General features: G+C 44.9%; 1 protein-coding gene across 9 annotated transcripts in view; it reads left to right on the forward strand.

The window, feature by feature from the left end:
- The window catches only part of TOM1L2 (target of myb1 like 2 membrane trafficking protein), a 111841-nt gene that overhangs the window by 41200 nt on the left and 52390 nt on the right, over positions 1 to 18251 (forward strand). For 6 of the 9 annotated variants that reach the window (XM_082260687.1, XM_082260688.1, XM_082260689.1 and 3 more), the window contains exon 5: positions 12975 to 13109. The exons of the other annotated variants lie outside the window; for them this stretch is intronic. In XM_082260687.1, the coding sequence (XP_082116813.1) occupies positions 12975 to 13109 (135 nt within the window). The remainder of the gene's footprint in view (positions 1 to 12974; positions 13110 to 18251) is intronic. 9 annotated transcript variants of the gene reach the window in all.

Consider the following 18251-nt stretch of genomic DNA (forward strand, 5'->3'; position numbering starts at 1 on the left):
CATAGAATTGGTAAATTACCAGTCCATAATGATAAATCTTAAATGTCTATCACATCATCACTAAGTGAAATCATCCATGCTCTATTGATTCCTCCTGACACTCCCACCATTCAGTGCAGTCTATGTTCTCCCCTACATAAGTGGACCTCAATATACACTATATTAACCAAAAGTATTGGGACGCCTGCCCTTTACACGCACATGAACTCTAATAGCATCCCAGTCTTAGTCCGTAGGGTTCAATATTGAGTTGGCCCACCCTTTGCAGCTATAACAGCTTCAACTCTTCTGGGAAGGCTGTCCACAAGGTTTAGGAGTGTGTCTATGGAAATGTTTCACCATTCTTCCAGAAGCGCATTTGGGAGGTCAGGCACTGATGTTGGAAGAGAAGGCTTGGCTCACAGTCTGCGCTCTAATTCATCCCAAAGGTGTTCTTTTGGGTTGAGGTCGGGACTCTGTGCAGGCCAGTCAAGTTCCTCCACCCCAAACTCATTCATCCATGTCTTTATGGACCTTTCTTTGTGCACTGGTCCAAATCATTTGGTGGAGGGGGGATTATGGTGTGGGGTTGTTTTTCATGGGTTGGGCTTGTCCCCTTAGTTCCAGTGAAGAGAATTCCTAAGGCGTTGGCATACCAAGACATTTTGGACAATTTCATGCTCACAAACTTGTGGGAACAGTTTGGGGATGGCCCCTTCCTATTCCAACATGACTGCCCACCAATGCACAAAGCAAGGTCCATAAAGACATGGATGAGCGAGTTTGGGGTGGAGGAACTTGAGTGGCCTGCACAGAGTGCAAGCAAAAGAAGTTGGACCGCACTCGGATACAAGAACCAATTTTGATTTCATGTATCCGAGTGCGGTCCAACTTCTTTTGCTTGCACTGTTTTTGGATGACGGATCTGATCAGCACCGGTTCACTCAGCCTCACCTGAGCGGCTTTCTCTTCCCAGACTTCATACTGGCCTGCGCAGAGTCCTGAACTCAACCCGATAGAACACCTTTGGGATGAATTCCCAAAGTGGAGAGAGTGGAGTGGAGACTGCGAGCCAGGCTGCCTTTTCCAACATCAATGCCTGACCTCACAAATGCACTTCTGGAAGAATGGTCAAACATTCCCATAGACACTCCTAAACCTTGTGGACAGCCTTCCCAGAAGAGTTGAAGCTGTTATAGCTGCAAAGGGTGGGCCAACTCAATATTGAACCCTACGGACTAAGACTGGGATGCCATTAAAGTTCATGTGCATGTAAAGGCAGGCGTCCCAATACTTTTGGGCAATATAGTGTGTATTGAGTTCCACTTATGTAGGGGAAAACATAGACTGCACTGAATGGTGGGAGTGTCAGGAGGAATTAAGAGCATGGACGATTTCACTTAGTGATGATGTGATAGACATTTAGTGTCGGTTAACACTGATCCGACTCGAAGTCGCCCCGACTTCGGGCGACTAATGAAGTCGCCCGTGCACCGCGACTTCGGCGCGGCTTGCAACGACTTCTCATAATGGAAGTCAATGCAAGTCGCTCCGACTTTGCAAAAAAAAAGTGCAGGAGCGACTTGAGTTGCTCTGATTAGAACGGTTCCATTGCACAGCATGGAGCGCTACTTGTCAGGCGACCAAGTCGCCTGAGAAGTCGGATCAGCCACTTAATGTTTATCATTATGGACTGGTAATTTACCAATTCTATGAAGAATTTGCACTACATTTCATGTATGGTCACGAGAAGCTCTACTGATGTTAGTAGCAAATTCATTTATAGTTTGATTCTTAATACTGAATTCTGCAGTCCCAATACTTTTAGCAATATAGTGTATATCAAGGTGATATGCGCATGTATCATCCAATCTCAGATGGAATCCAGCTCCTTCTCGTCTGAATGTCTTCTTCTTCATACTCACATGTATGGGTACATGCAAAAATGAAAAAATATATAATGCTTTCTGTCCAAAATACCGATTGGCGATCCTGCCAAAAACACACTCCCATAACTTCCTTCAGTGTAAACAAAGTCAATGCTTCTCATGTGTCCGAACTCATTCAATCGTGTAGAATGTGCAAATTAACCTCTCGGCTCCCAGCGTGGCCCCCCAATATACAAATTAAGGTCATAAGGGCATAAATTCATCCATTCGAAACATCTTCCTCTCTTCAATATCATGCTCTTCTCCTTCAACCGTCTGGCTCTCACCTGTGGAATCACATGTAAACACAGAAATGGGACCAATGGCGTTCTCCAATTTAAAAAAAAAAACTTCAATTTATTAAAAATGTCCCCGTAAAATACTCCCATTTATAAAAGACACTTTGGTATGGCATACACATCCTCCTTAAACAACTTCTCACAATCTCAGGAACAGCAATATTTACATGCGAATGCAGCGTTGCTCCACTTCTATAGGCGTTTCGCCCATGGTGCTTCATCGGTAGGTAGTCTTGTAATAACCTCTTGCTGATAGGACGTTTTAATAACGTACATCAGTCAGCATGTGGTTAACCACTTCAATGCCGGGCACTTTCAGCCCCTTCATGCCCAGGCCAATTTTCAGCTTTTAGCGCTGTTGCATTTTGAATGACAATTGCGAGGTCATGCAACACTGTACCTAAACCAAATTTATGTTATTTTTTTCACACAAATAGAGCTTTCTTTTGGTGGTATTTGATTTTGCTATACAAATAAAAAAAAGACCGAAAAGTTTGAAAAAAAAAAAAATGTTTTTTTGTTTATGTTTAAAATTTTGTAAATAGATACGTTTTTTCCTGCACTGATGAGGCCGCACTGACTGGCAGTGATGAGGAGGCACTTATGGGGTGGCACTGATGATGAGGCACTAATATGCAGCACTGATGGGCACTGATAGGTGGCACGGATATGCGGCACTGATAGGTAGAACTGTTATGCAGGATTGGTGGGCACTGATAGGCGGCACTGATGGGCAATAATGGGCACTGGTGGGCGGCAATGATAGATGGCAATGATGGGCACTGGTGGGCAGCACTGATAGATGGCAACCATGGGCAGCTCTGATGAGGAGGGCACTGAAAGGGTCCCTGAGCCCTGATTTGCATCCCTGGTGGCCATGGGTGGGCATCCCTGGTGGCCATAGTTGGGCATCCCCGGTGGCCATTGGTGGGCAATCCCTGATGGCTCTATTGGCATCCCCCCATGTGTCTGCACTGATAATCAGTGCTCTGATTACCAGCACAGACCCCCCCCCCTATCAGGAGAGCCTGCTGATCGGCTCTCCTCTACTCATGCCTGTCAGGCATAAACTAAGGAAAGCCGATCAACGGCACTTCCTATTTACTATGTGACCAGCTGTGATTGGACACAGTTGGTCACATGGTAAAGAGCCTACGTCATTAGGCTCTTTACCGGGATCTGAGATGCGGTGAGTCAGAGTGACACACCGCACCACCGGTCGCTGCTCTGTGCCCCCCCCCCCCCTGCGCACCCCCCGAGTAGTCTGTCCTGCTGGACATCATGTGACGGCCAGTCAGGAAGTCAGGATAGAGCAGTGTTTCTCAACTCCAGTCCTCAGGACCCACTAACAGGCCAGGTTTGCAAGATAACTGAACTACATCCCAGGTGATATTATTTGTTGCTCAGTGATTGCAGTACTCTAGTCTGCATCTCCCCAAGGTAATACTTAAAATCTGGCCTGTTAGTGGGCCCTGAGGACCGGAGCTGAGAAAGACTGGGATAGAGCAACCACTTCCCAGCCGTCATTTTGCTATATGGCGGGCGGGAAGTGGTTAAAGGCACAGTGCATAAAAAAAACCTTTATGAAAAGGCAGGTAAGCATTTAAAATACTTGATTTTTCTGTGCTTTTACCTGCAAATTTTCCGGATGATGGCGGAATCTGTTAATACCGAACTTGTGTTTACCCTTCAGTACCTTAGTAACCTTGTGCAAATAACAGGTTCTTTTTATTTAAAAAACTAAAGTATGAGAAGTAGAGAAATGCTGGGTATGGATTTGGATTTCCAGGGGATAGACTCCATCTGTTGTGCGATGCAGATCAGATGTCACCTGTCATAACGTCACCGATCTCGGGAGCAGTGTGTAAGGGAGTATAGTGTTCTGAGTCAGTTCAGTGTGCATTGTGCAGAGGACCAGTTCCCTTCTCCTCCGCTGTCCCCTTGCCAAGCACATTAACCTCCTTCCATACTAAGCTTGTCCGGAGTATCTGTTCCCTGCCTAGGAGCCAAGGTAAAACGTTCCACAAGGTGAGTGATACAATAGCGGTGTGTATGCAGAGGTTATAGACAAGATCAGAGGCTTGTTTTAAAAAATCTGATGCCACATTTCAGATCTTATGCAAATGTTGACTTTAACAAAGTCAGTAGTTGCATAGTGCAAAAGGGGGTGTCAGTGCTAGATTGGTCAGTGAGTAGCAGCATGCAAATAATTGTAGATATACAGTCACTGTGTGTCAAACAGCAGGCATGCAAACAGAAGGAGAAGTGCTACCCATACAGCTCACCAATAAACGAGCTCCTGGGTGCCCGATCCACAGTTGTTTAACTGAGTACATATCATATGTAGAAAGATGATCCGCACACCGGTAGTTGCTCTTAAAAAATCTTCATCTTTTTTTCGGGAAACACAGTACACATCTTTCTAAATATGATCTCTGTCAAACAGCAGGCCCCCGAGCCGGCTTTGGCCCTCCAGGCCATTTCATGTGGCCCTCGCACCTCTTCTGCAGCTGCAGCATCTCCCTTGTCAACTGTGTTGTGATTTTTTAAAAGCATCTACCGGTGTGCGGATCATCATTCTACATATGTACTCTGTCAAACAGCAGGCCCCCGAGCCGAATCTGGCCCTCCATGCCATTTCATGTGGCCCTCGCACCTCTTCTGCAGCTGTGTTACCTCCCTTGTCTCCACCACCACCTCATCTCAGCAGCCAGCAACAGGGAGGAGGACAGAACTCCTACACCAGATCCTGCACTTCTCAGTGCAGCTGCGGAGAGGTTTGTCTCTGCCATCCCCCCATTCTTTACCCCCCACCTTGTCTTAGAAGTCGGATGCAGGGAGATCAGAACTCCTCCTAGAGATCCTGCACCACTTTGTGCAGCCTCAGCACCCCCCTCATCTCCACCTCCCCTGGTCTCAGCATTCAGCAGACTCCGGCATCTGACTCAAGCCCTCCTCTGGTCCTCTTCTACACCCTGCACTTTCTGCTTCCCAGCTCCCCCTCCAGCTTCTTCCCAGCAGCAGCACATGGTAAGGGGTGGTTGCACTGTAATGTAGGAGAGGGTGGAGGACTCTTGGCTTCTGATGTAAGGGAAGGGTTGTTCTGGAAATCTAGTCTTACAGACACAACTGGCTCTTTGAGGGCGACCATAATGCTGATGCGGCCCACAATTAAATTGAGTTTGACACCCCTGCCGTATAGTAAATATAGAGAAATGCAGCACTCTAAGATATAAATAATCCCAATTATATCAAATCTATATATAATGTACAAAAAATTAAACAAAATAATTGATAACAGTCTTATGTGAACAATAAAGATCAACAGTGGGATCAAAAAATATTATGATGTGGTTTTTCACCGCATACAAAGTGCATAGAGCAGGGGTTCAAATTCAATTTAATTGAGTTTGATTCAATTACGGTACTCTTGATCATACTGTAAGCCGCCGTCCAAATAACGGCTGCACAATAAAGATATTCAAGTCCAGCAAAGGCTCATTGCATTGCAGTGATAGCACACTGCTCATCACCACCCCCCCCCCCCCCCTAAATACGACTAAATACGACTAAAACTAAAACACTTGCAGGAGACTAAAATGGGACTAAAACTAAAATGCCATTTTAGTCCTAAGACTAAGACTAAAACTAAATTGAAATTTGCTGCCAAAATGAACACTGTTACACACACATGAACTTTAATGGCATCCCAGTCTTAGTCTGTAGGGTTCAATATTGAGTTGGCCCACCCTTTGCAGCTATAACCGCTTCAACTCTTCTGGCCATGGGTGGGCAATCCCTGGTGGCTCTATTGGCACCCCCCCAAGGGTCTGCACTGGTAATCAGTGCTCTGATTACCAGCGCAGACCCCCCCCCCCCCCTATCAGGAGAGCCTGCTGATCGGCATTAGGCTCTTTACCGGGATCGGAGATGCGGTGAGTCAGAGTGACACACCGCACCACCGATCGCTGCTGGACATCATATGGTCATTGCAGTGATGGCACACTGCTCATCACCCCCCCCCCCCCCCCCGAAGCCATGCCCCCAATAGTGTGCAGTGTTACAATGTTCAAATCTGATGATAGATTTATTTATTATTTTATTATTATTTATTTCAGGTACTTGTATAGCGCTGTCAATTTACGCAGCGCTTTACATATACATTGTACATTCACATCAGTTTTTTGGATCATTTGGATACCAAGCTTGGCAGCATATTAAGGGGGGCTGGGTGAAAAATTAAAAAAAAAAAAAAAAAAAGAAGTTTGGGTGCTCCCAGAGTGCAGTGGTCAGTTGCAATTTTTTATGTCACCCGGTATTTGAGCAGCGATTGTTCAAATGCAATTTCTTTTTTTAAACAATAAACTAATTTTAAACAATAAATTAATGAATTCTAAGGCAAAAAAACACTATATACTCAATAACCCAATTTTTTTTTTACAATATAAAAGATGATGGTGAGTAAATAGGTACCTGACTTATCATGCTTTAAAATTGCGCACACTCGTGGGATAGCGACAAGCTCTGATACTTAAAAATTTCCATAGGCAACGCTTAAAAAAAATGTTGCAGGTTTCCTTTTTAGAGTTACAGAGGAGGCCTAGCACTATAATTATTTCTCTCACTATAACATTTGCAACGATACCTCATAAGTGTGGTGCGAACGCCATTTACATATGTGTGTACAACCTATCTGAGCATAAAGGAATAGGGGTGCTTTAAAAAATTGTATTTATTTAATTTTTTTACACTGTCCCTTTATTTTATTTTTTTACACTGGGGCGACTTGTCAGGCGACCTGGTCACCTGACAAGTCGCCGCGGGTCGCCTGCCATAGATTAGCACAGGACTTGTTCTAATAGGAGCGACACAAGTCACTCCAACTTAGAAAAAGGGTCCTGTACTACTTTGGGGTGACCTGGAGCGACCTGCATTGACTTCAGTGATATGAAGTCCGTGCATGCCGCTCCGAGGTCGCGGTGCGAGCTGCGCAACGCGACTTCACAGGTCGCCCCAGCAAGTCTGGTCGCGCCTATGTGAACCGGCTCTTAAAATCACTTTTATTTCTATCACAAGAAATGTAAACAAACCTTGTGATAAAAAAAAAGGCATGACAGTTCCTCTTTATGGAGACATCGGAGGTCTTTAAGACCCCAGATCTCTCCTCTACCCTGAAAAGCATGAGATCAAAAAAAAAACAAAACTATTGATCTCATGCTTACCAGGGGAAAAAATGTCAGTGTTTACATCTGGCAGAACTGGAAGTGACATAATGCTGTCGCTTCCGGCTTCCCAGTACCATGGAGCTGTCCCCGGCCTTCTCTGTGATTAACCGGAAGCACCACTGGATCAGAATGGAGAGCCCTGAGAAGCCCAGGTGGGTGGCGGGAAGGGGGGGGTCGTCCCCTCCCACCACCTGTAAAAGCAATCCAGCGTCTAATTAGCTGCTGGGATGGCTTTTACTTTGTTGGGAATTGCTGGCTGAAAAAAAAAAAAAGATATCCGGGATGATGTTTGTAGCTGCAAGCATCATCCCGCTAAATTTACTGAAAGTCCAGGACGTCACATGACATCCTACAATCGGAAAGCGGTTAGAGGAGTTGTAAAGTCAGAAGGTTTTTTATCTGAATGCATTCCGATAAAAAGCCTTCTGGGTGTAGTAGCCCCCCCCCCAATACTTACCGGAGCCCCCTCTCTTTCCAGCGACGTCCACAAGTCCCTCAGCCGTCCAGACTCTCTCTCCTGATTGGCTGAGACACAGCCGCGGTGTCATTGGCTCCCGCGGCTGTTAATCAAAGTCAGTTAGCCAATCAGGAGAGAGAGCGCCAGGTCGAATGGCAGCTTCGTGTCTGAATAGCAGCTTGGCTCGGGTGCCCCCATAGGAAGCTGCTTGCTATGGGGACACTCGACAGGAGGGAGAGGCCAGAAGCTCCAGCCAGGGACCTGAGAAGAGGTGGATCCGGGCTGCCCTTACCAAACCAACTGCACACAGGAGGTAACATGTTTGTTATTTAACCACTTTAAGACCGGAAGGATTTGCCCCCTTCCTGACCAGGTCCTATTTTGCGATTCGGCACTGCCTTACTTTAATGGACAATTGCGCGGTCGTGGGACGCTGTACCCAAATAAAATGTTGTCCTTTTTTTCCCACAAACAGAGCTTTGTTTTGGTGGTATTTGATCACCTGTGCGATTTTTATTTTTTGTGCTATAAACAAAAAAAGAGCGACAATTTTGAAAATATTTTTCACATTCTGCTATATGACATTCTCAAAAAAAAATTTAAAAATCAAAATTTTTTAACATTTTAGGCCAATTTGTTTTCTGCTACATATTTTGGTAAAAAAAATCGCAATAAGCGTATTTTGATTGGTTTGTGCAAAAGTTATCGCGTCTACTAACTACGGGAAAAATGTATGTCATTTTTATTGTTTTTTTTTATTAGTAATGGCGGCGATCTGCGATTTTTTGTGGGACTGCGACATTGCGGCGGACAGATTGGACTGACATTTTTGACACTTTTGGGGGTACCAGTGACATTACTACGGTAATCCATACTAAAAATATTCACTGTTCCTTCAATAATACAAAGTGAAAGTAAATCCCAAATTGTGTCACCAGAGGAAAAATATAGGCAAAAATCTTCCAATGAGGACACTAGTTCTGGCGACAACCAGGGATTTCTTCACTTTGTAGGAATATTCTTTCACTTCCCTTTTTGGCTATGGGACAGGAAGTGAAGAGGAATCCCCCCAATAGGACACAGATGGCAAAAAAAAACTGACAGGGGTTGTAACCCTCCCTCCCCTCATCTATCTAAAATGTGAAAAGAAAAGTTTCACCTTAGTTCTGCTTTAAAGGGTAACTCCACTTTTGTGGGGAAAAAAATTTAGCAAATAAAAAAAAAAAAAAAAAAAAAAAAAATATATATATATATATATATATATATATATATATATACAGGGCTTTTTTTCACAGAGAATAGGTGTAGGAACTCCCCCTTTTCAAGTCACCCCTTCTCTCTGCCCCTACCCACCTCTGAGCACCGTTTCTTGGTTCCACCCATTACCCACCTCCCAAGACCACCCCTTTTAGATAATACAGTATACATTTGTGGTACTAACTAATTTGTATTGAGCTTGTTAATGATAACAAGAAAAGCAGTAGAATAGATACCCTGCAGCCAGCAACAATGGACCACTGACAACAAAACACCCCCCTCCCTAGCAGCAACAACAGATCTCCTCGCAGCCAGCATCAGCAGACCCTCTGGAAGAATAGATCCCCCCAGCAACAATGGACCACCTACAAGAAAATATGACCCCCTTCCTCAGCAACAATAGACCCCTGGAAGCAACAGCAGATGTTCCAGCACCCAGCAACAATAGACCTCTTCCTCAACAGTAGATCCCTCCCAGAAACGACTGACCCCCCAGCAACATAAGACCCACCCTTAGCAACAATAGATCTCCTGCCAGTAACAACAGATCTCCCCAGCAACAGACCCCCCTGCAATAATAGATTCCCTCCAGTGACATTAGATCCCCAGCAACCAGCATCAACAGACCCTGCAGCACACCTCCAGCACCCCTTGCCATTACATACATTCAGTCCTGGAGGTGCCGGAACTGCGTTCCCCCGCGTTCCCGCTGAAAAAAAGCCCTGTGTGTATATATATATATATATATATATATATATATATATATATATATATATATAGCTTTTTTTCAGCGGGAACGCGGGGGAACGCAGTTCCGGCACCTCCAGGACTGAATGTATGTAATGGCAAGGGGTGCTGGAGGTATAGATATATATATATATATATATATATATATATATATATATACATATACATATACATATACATATACACACAATCTCATATACAATGGCAACACAAGTCATATTGTAATTAAATGTTAATAAAAGTAAACTTACCTTTTTAATCTGCAGTGCTATAATTTTCTGTAAAATGCAATATGGCTGCCTGGAGGAGTTCTGTACACAAAGGGTGTATAGAAACCCCCCTACAAATGTCATTTCTTGCTTGTGTAATCGGCTTACTTATTTTCCCAGAAGTCTGCACTAAGATACAAATTTGATTTTAAAAACCCCCTGTAACAAAAATGTCATTTTTGGTGAGATACTCCCAAAGGGAAATCACATCCAAAGGGATGCAGACTCTGCCACTTTCCTCATTAGAGCCCTGCAGGTGCAGCTGTGATTGCTAATTATAAAATCACTCCCATTCACATAAAATTTGCGCATGGACACATTCTTCAGAATAAAAAAAGTTTGCAATCTGCAACAAAGTTTAATATCCCTGCAATGTACAGAGATCACCCAGAGGGGAAGGTTTTTTTTCTCAATAAAATGGAATTACTCTTTAACTGTTAAACAGAAATTGTTACATTTTAAGCACATAGAATAGGAATACATCTACATAATAAACTCTTCCGTCACCATACAATTACTTATCAGGGTTGCGGCATGTGCCTGATCTTTTTATAACTAACTAAAATGATTGTGAACACTACGGGGGAAATTTACTAAAACTGGCGCACACACAATCTGGTGCAGCTGTTCATAGTAACCAATCAGCTTCCAGGTTTTAGCCCACGTTCACTTTGGTCAGTTTTTGACATGCAGTTTGACATGTCAAATCAAGCAAATTGCCGGCAATGGCACCGTCTGAAATTGGCACGACGCCAACTTTGCGGTGCCGCACTGATTCCCAAACGACTTTGGGGGGGCGATTTCAATAGACATCTGTGCAGTAACTGAGATGTCTGTGAAATTGCCCCAGAAGTTGGACTGAAGTTGAAATCGTATTGTACGATTTTAAGTCCCGGTTCACAATATGCGATGACAGACATCGCATGTGATTCAGAGCACACTGCTCTGCAAATCACATGCGATGTCTGTGCAATGCTAATTCAGCCATACAGATTGTATGGCTGAATTCACATTGGATTCGGACACAACATGCACAGGACCCTTTTTTGGGTCTGCAGCAGAATCGGATCACACGGGTGTTCACACCAATGCGATCCGATTCATGTCTGAACTGACAGTTTGCACTGCGATATGTGAAGTGATCTGGGGGTGTCGTTAACTTTGTATTGACACCCCCAGCAATTTGCATATGGCAGTGTGAACTGCCTGCAAATCAAGTTCGATGCGGGAACCCGCAGTGGATTCACAGAGTTCCCGCATCGCATATATGTGAACCAGAACTAAAGCCTCGTACACACGATCAGATTATCGGACGATCTTTCATCTGTTTTTTGTTGCATGTGCATGTGACCGGCGGACCCGATGTCCACCGGTCACTCGCCGATCGTCGCTGCAAAGGGAGAAAGTCAGGCGGCTAATGTAAACAAAGCCGCCTGTCATTCTCCCCTGTGTAGGAATGGTGATCATACGGTTCTACTATGTAGGACCGTTGATCACTGTTCCTACACTTCAAGCCACAGCCAATCACAGTTAGAATCACGCCCCTAGGGACACACACCACCCCTCCCTCTCAAATAAAGTTAACCCCTTCTCTACCAGTGTCATTTTGCAGTAACAGTGCATATATATAGCACTGATTACTGCAGTAATGTCACTGGTACCCCCAAAAGTGTCAAAGATGTCAGTCAAGGGTCCGATCTGTCCGCCGCAATGTCGCAGTACCGCAAAAAAAATCGCAGATCACCGCCATTACGCGTTAAAAAAAAAACAAAAATGACAAAAATCTTTCCCTTTGTTAGTAAACGCGATAACTTTTGCGCAAACCAATCAAAATACGCTTTTTGCAATTTTTTTTACCAAAAATATGTAGCAGAAAACAAATTGGCCTATAATGTTAAAAAATGTTGATTTTTAATTTTTTTGAGAATATCATATAGCAGAATGTGAATAATATATTGTTTTTTTTTTTTTTTTTTTCAAAATTGTCGCTATTTTTTGGTTTAAAGCGCAAATAATAAAAATTGCAGAGGTGATCAAATACCACCAAAAGAAAGCTCTGTTTGTGGGGAAAAAAGGACGTCAATTTTATTTGGGTACACCATCGCACGACCGCGCAATTGTCCGTTAAAGTAGCGCAGTGCCGAATCGCAAAATAGGGCCTGGTCAGAAAGGGGGCAAATCTGGTCCTAAAGTGGTTAACCGGCCTCAGTGTGAACCTAGGCTTGTTGTCAAAGCTTAAGGCCCCTTTCACACAGGCGGACCGTTCAGATCTGCCTGTCAGTTTTTTTGGCGGATCTGAACGGTCACCCCATGCATGTCTATGGGGCATTGGATGTCAGCGGAGACATGTCCGCTGACATCCGACCCGTCAAATCTGGACAATAGGGTTTCCATCAGTCCAGCGGATCGGATCAGATTAGAAGGGGCAGATGGTCCGTTCCCATCCGATTCCCCCATAGAGATGCATGGGGACCTGAGACCTCCGTCTCCGCACACAGCGCAGAGACACACCTGCCATCCACCTGCTCAGCGGGGGATCGGCGGATCGATCCCCCTCTCAGAAACGGAGTCCGCCTCACCGACCGGACTGTGTGAAAGAGCCCCTATTGAACAAGCTGAAGTTAGAAGCTGATTGGTTGCCATGCACAGCTGCACCAGATTCTTTGTTCTCCAGTTTTATTAAATCTCCATGTCTGGGTTCCCATGTAGGGTATAGATTTTGGGTTAATGTGGTAAAGAGACACTTTGAGATCATTTTAAATGTGACATTTTGTAAGCAGTGAAAAAAAAAGTACTTGTTCCATCCTCTGCAGGCTTGGGCAGATGCTTTCCGGAGCAGTCCTGACCTGACTGGAGTTGTGCATATTTATGAAGAGCTGAAGAGGAAAGGAATAGAGTTTCCTATGGCAGATCTGGATGCGCTGTCTCCTATACACACACCACAGAGGGTAAGGGTTAGAACAGCTACAATTTTTTTATTTTTTTTAAAATAACAAACATGTTATACTTGGCTGCTTTGTGCAGTGGTTTTGCATGGAGCATTCCGGATCCTTCTGTTCTCGGGTCCAACACTAGCACTCATAGCTCCTCCCCCCTGTTGAGTGCCCCCTTAGCAAGCCACTGGCTATGGGGGCACTCATGTGGTCTCACTCCCGAGCTGGCTCCCCTGCGCTCTCCTCACTGGCTGTAATTGACAGCAGCAGGAGCCCGGGCACTCAGAGCATCGGGAGGAAGATCCGGCCACCGCACACTGCGAGGATACATCGCTGGATCCCGGGGACAAGGTGAGTACCCTCTCTTACAGGATCCAGCGATCTCCCTAGCGGTAACCCAAGTGTGGCTTTTGGCACTGAAATTTAACCCCGAGCCACACTCGGGAACACCGCTAGGGAGGTTAAAGGAGAAGTAGGGTCAAAGCTCTTTTGGCCCTACTTCGTCTGTGGGTCACAGGAATGCATTTAGTTCTGCACTCTTGTGACCCAAATTCAGCCTACAGCGGGCTAAAGCCCATTGCCAGCTGACGTCACTCAGCCAGTCCAGGCTCTGCAAGGATCCCAACTTTAAAGCCCCTTTCACACAAGCAGTTAGATTTCAGCTTTTAACTGCGGATAGAGGAACTTCTCTACCCCAAGCTAAATGCAGACCATCCATCCCTATGGCCCCGTTCACACACTGCAACGTTTTCACAACATACCGTTTGGTGCATTTAAGAAAAATAAAGTTGACAGCGTCCAGGAGCGATGTGCCGCAGCTATCTGTATATAAACACAGTTAATCTCCATACAAAGAAAAAATAAGTAAACTGTTGCTATACAAAAGGCAAGGATTTACTACCGCAGCTAAACGCAGCTGCATGTAAACGCAAGTAATCGCAGTGTACAAATTTGAGTAATCTTTGTGCCAAGAGCGTTGGAATTTCAAAATAACAAAACATGCTTTTACCAACGGCAGAACAACCGCTCTTGTGAAAGGGGCCGAATGTTAGGATCCACCCAGATGCCTGAGGGGCAGCCAGGTCAGCTTCTCAACGCAGCACCTATAGCCTGAGCCAGCCCCTCCCTCCCCCTCCATAGCCCGGTGCTCCAATGAGCAATGGAGGGACAGAACAGAAAGCGGGTGGATGACAGTGACCGGCTCGCTGCTCACTGAATACTGAGAACTGAGTGATCAGCAGTCTTTGATCGCTCAGTTCTCGGTGTAGAGGCAGTGGGGAGCAAATAAAGCATTAGACCAGTGCTGCATCCACCTAAATAAGTACGTATGTTTGCTTTTCCCACACTTCTCTTTTTAGGTATTGATGGCCCATCTACAGAATGTGCATAGGCTGCTGCATTTTCTTTTATTATGCTTTTACAAGGCAGAGCTGGATTAATCACAAGGCAAGGCAACCTAGGCAAGAGCCTAGGATTTAGTGGATGTTTCGGGAGGAGACTGATGTGGACATTCCAGTATGGACAATGCAAATGGGGTGACAATGTCATTTAAAGAGATGGTAGGGCCACATTTGGACCTTGGGGGGGGCCCAGGGCAATTAAAGTGATAGTAAAGGCTTTTTTTTTTTTCCTTATTAAATAACAAACATGTTATAATTACCTGATCTATTTAATGGTTTCGCACAGAGCAGCCTGGCTCCTCCTCTTCTTGTGTCCTCCAGCTGCGCTCCTGGCCCCTCCCTCCTCCCGAATGCCCCCAGAGCAAGCAGCTTGCTGTCGGGGCACCAAAGCAGGCGTGCTCCTGAGCCACTGCTCTACATGTCTATTCACACACACAGCCACGGCTCAGCCTCGCCCCTTCTCTCTCCTCATTGGCTCACTGGCTGGGAATGACAGTAGCAGGAGCCAGTGGCTCCCACTACTGTCTCAGCCAATGAGGCATGAGAGTCCCCGGAGAGCCGAGGCTGTCGTGCACAATGGGGCTCAGGTAAGTACTGGGGGGCGGGGCTACTGCACAGAGAAGGTTTTTTTTTTGGGGGGGGGGGTTTAATTCTCATTTTATAAAGGAATAAAGCATCCAACAGAGCAGAGCCATATAGAATCGGTTTAATATCTCACATAAAATGAAGGCAATTCAAAGTATCATGGAAGCATAACGCAAAATACAGAAAATGCAAGGTATTCTTACACAGAAAAGCACAAATAAAATCTCACTTCCACAAACTAGGAGATAATTGTAGGAAATATGAAGGAGTACGCTCGGATGGATATTCTATGTGCGCTCTGTGTGTAGTTCATTTGAGCTGCTAAAATTTATTTTTAATAACTACACAGTATACCAGTCCAGAGTAAAAACTTTTGCAGATGATGGCCCGCAAAATCTTTCTTCCCAAAATACCTTTAATTAAAAAAAAAAAAAAGTAAGCTTGTAATATTATACATTTTATATTTTTATGTATTTTTTTATTTTATAATATTTTTGTATAGAGGGGGGTCCCTTCTGTCAGGGGGCCCAGGGCAGTTTTCCCCTTTTGCCCCTTATAAATCCAGCACTGGTGGTGGGAAGGGTGGGATGTCAAAGCTGATACCTTGCCTAGGGGTCCCATTCTGCCTTAAGCCTCGTACACACGCGACGATTATCGGCCGACCAATCGGTCGACTTTTGTCCAGTGTTGTTGTGTTGGTTGAAATGTGCTCTAGACTGCACATGAATTTTCTCGGCCAACAAAAACCAACTTCAGAAGTGATGTCATGTTCTGGTTTACTTTCCGTGTGTTTTTTCTTCTCTGAGCATGCCCAGTCTTGCTCATCAGATTTTTGTCTGCCGAAATCTGTACGGACTGACGGAAATTCAGCCGTTGTGGTGACGGCCAACAAAAATTTTACAGCATGCACACCAGATTTTGTTCGGCCGAAAAGTCGCAGTCGGTTGTCGGAATCATCATACTAACAAGCCAACGATCGGACGTTGGCCGAAAATTCACGGCCAACAATCCTTGCGTGTGTACGAGTCGTTAGTCCATCTCTGTTACAAGGCAGAATGAAGGTCAAGCCACACATAAAAACCTCCACTGACCCACAAATGCTCTCACACCGCCCCTATTGAAAAACGCCCACACTGCCAGATAGCCGGTCCGGGTTCTGGAGGCTCAAACTGAACAGAGAGGAGAAAAAGGATGTCGGAGAATGGGAAATGCTGCTTTGTTCTCAGCAGAATATAATATGAGCTCACAGCTGGTAAATAAAGGTTTAGGGTGGCTCCCCATGACCTCATGTATCTGAACCGTGCACCCTCTGCAGCCCCTGTCCTTGTGCCCCGGCCAGCATCTGCTAAAGAAAGCAAGCTCTGACTTCTCAGATAAATAATTCATCTAAGAAGCTCAGACTCCCTTCCAGCTTTCACTTTAATGCGTGCTCTGCATTATTAACGCTGCTAAGTGCAGGCACAATGCCGTCCCTCTATAGGTATTTACAGAGAGCCTTCCAAAGTCAACTTATTGGACTTTGGAAAGAATAATATGGAATGCCTCTCACCTTCTTGTGAAGGTTAATATCGGTAATACATATCTTATATATCTTATATTATTATCCTAATGAAATTCTATCTACCTAATAGTTTAAGTGCTCTGCTAATGTGAAGGTTATTAATGGTGGCCGTTTTGTGGGATGAGGTAATTACTTGTGAGATATTCCAGGTATATTAATATTAAGAATCCAGACAAAAAAATATGCTTGTCAGCAGGTTGGGAACTAGAAATGTTCCTCCACCCCAAATACGCTCATCCATGACTTTATTAACCACTTTACCACCGGAGGATTTTGCTGTCTTACGTCTGGGCCACTTTTTAGCGATTCGGCACTGTGCGACTAACTGACAATTGCGCGGTCGTGCGACGCCGTACCCAAATGAAATGTACGTCCTTTTTTTCCCACTAACAGAGCTTTCTTTTGGTGGTATTTGATCACCTGTGCGATTTTTACTTTTTGCGCTATAAAAAAAAATAGCGTAAATTTTGAAAAAATAACAATATTTTTCACATTTTTTTTTTATATGAAATTCCCCCCTAAAAAAATGTAAAAATCAAAATTTTTTTAAATTTTTGGCCAATTTGTTTTCTGCTACCTATGTTTGGTAAAAAAAATCACAATAAGTGTATTTTGATTGGTTTGCGCAAAAGTTATTGCGTTTACTAACTAAGGGAAAGATTTTTGTCATTTTTGGTGTTTTTTTTTTTTTAACGAGTAATGGCGGCGATCTGCGTTTTTTTTTTTTGGGGGGGGGACTGCGACATTGCGGCGGACAGATCGGACCCTTGACTGACATTTTTGACACTTTTGGGGTTCCCAGTGACATTACTGCAGTAATCAGTGCTATAAATATGCACTGTTACTGTAAAAATGACACTGGCAGGGAAGGGGTTAATTTTATTGGAGAGGGAGGGGTTAATGTATGCCTGGTGCTTACTAACGTGTGTGGGGGGAGGTGACTGAGTGACACAGGGACAGATCGCATGTTCAGCTATCTGTCACTGTTTGTCACTTAGGAGATCCGCCCGCTTTGTTTACAGAAGCAGGCGGATCTCCAGACTTGATTCCCCGACGATCGGGGAAGATTGGCGGTGATCACCGCCGCTCCTCCCCTGGCCCGACTCCCGCTGTGACTGAAAACAGCGGGAGCGAGCCTCCGGCGGCGCGCGAGTGCCGCCCACAAGGGGGGGAGTCCAGCAACGTAGGTCTACGTCGCTGGACGGAATCGAGCCACTTTCTGCAGTACAGTCCCAGTGACTGGTCGGCAAGTGGTTAACCTTGCTTTGTGCACTGGTACACAGTCATGTTGGACCAGGAAGGGACCATCCCCAAACTGTTCCCACAAAGTTGGCATCATGAATTTGTCCAAAATGTCTTGGTTTGCTGACGCCTTAAGAGTTCCCTTTACTGGAACTAAGGGGCCAAGCCCAACCCCTGAAAAGAAACCCCATACCATAATCCCCCCTCCACCTAATGATTTGGACCAGTGCACAAAGCAAGGTCCATAAAGACATGGATGAATGAATTTGGGATGGAGGAACTTGACTGTCCTGACCTCAACCCCATAGAACACCTTTTGGATGAATTAGAGCGCAGACTGCGAGCCAGGCTTTCTCGCCCAACATCAGT

Source organism: Pelophylax lessonae, assembly GCF_965119305.1.
Source record: "Pelophylax lessonae genome assembly, chromosome: 6".
Taxonomy (NCBI): domain Eukaryota; kingdom Metazoa; phylum Chordata; class Amphibia; order Anura; family Ranidae; genus Pelophylax; species Pelophylax lessonae.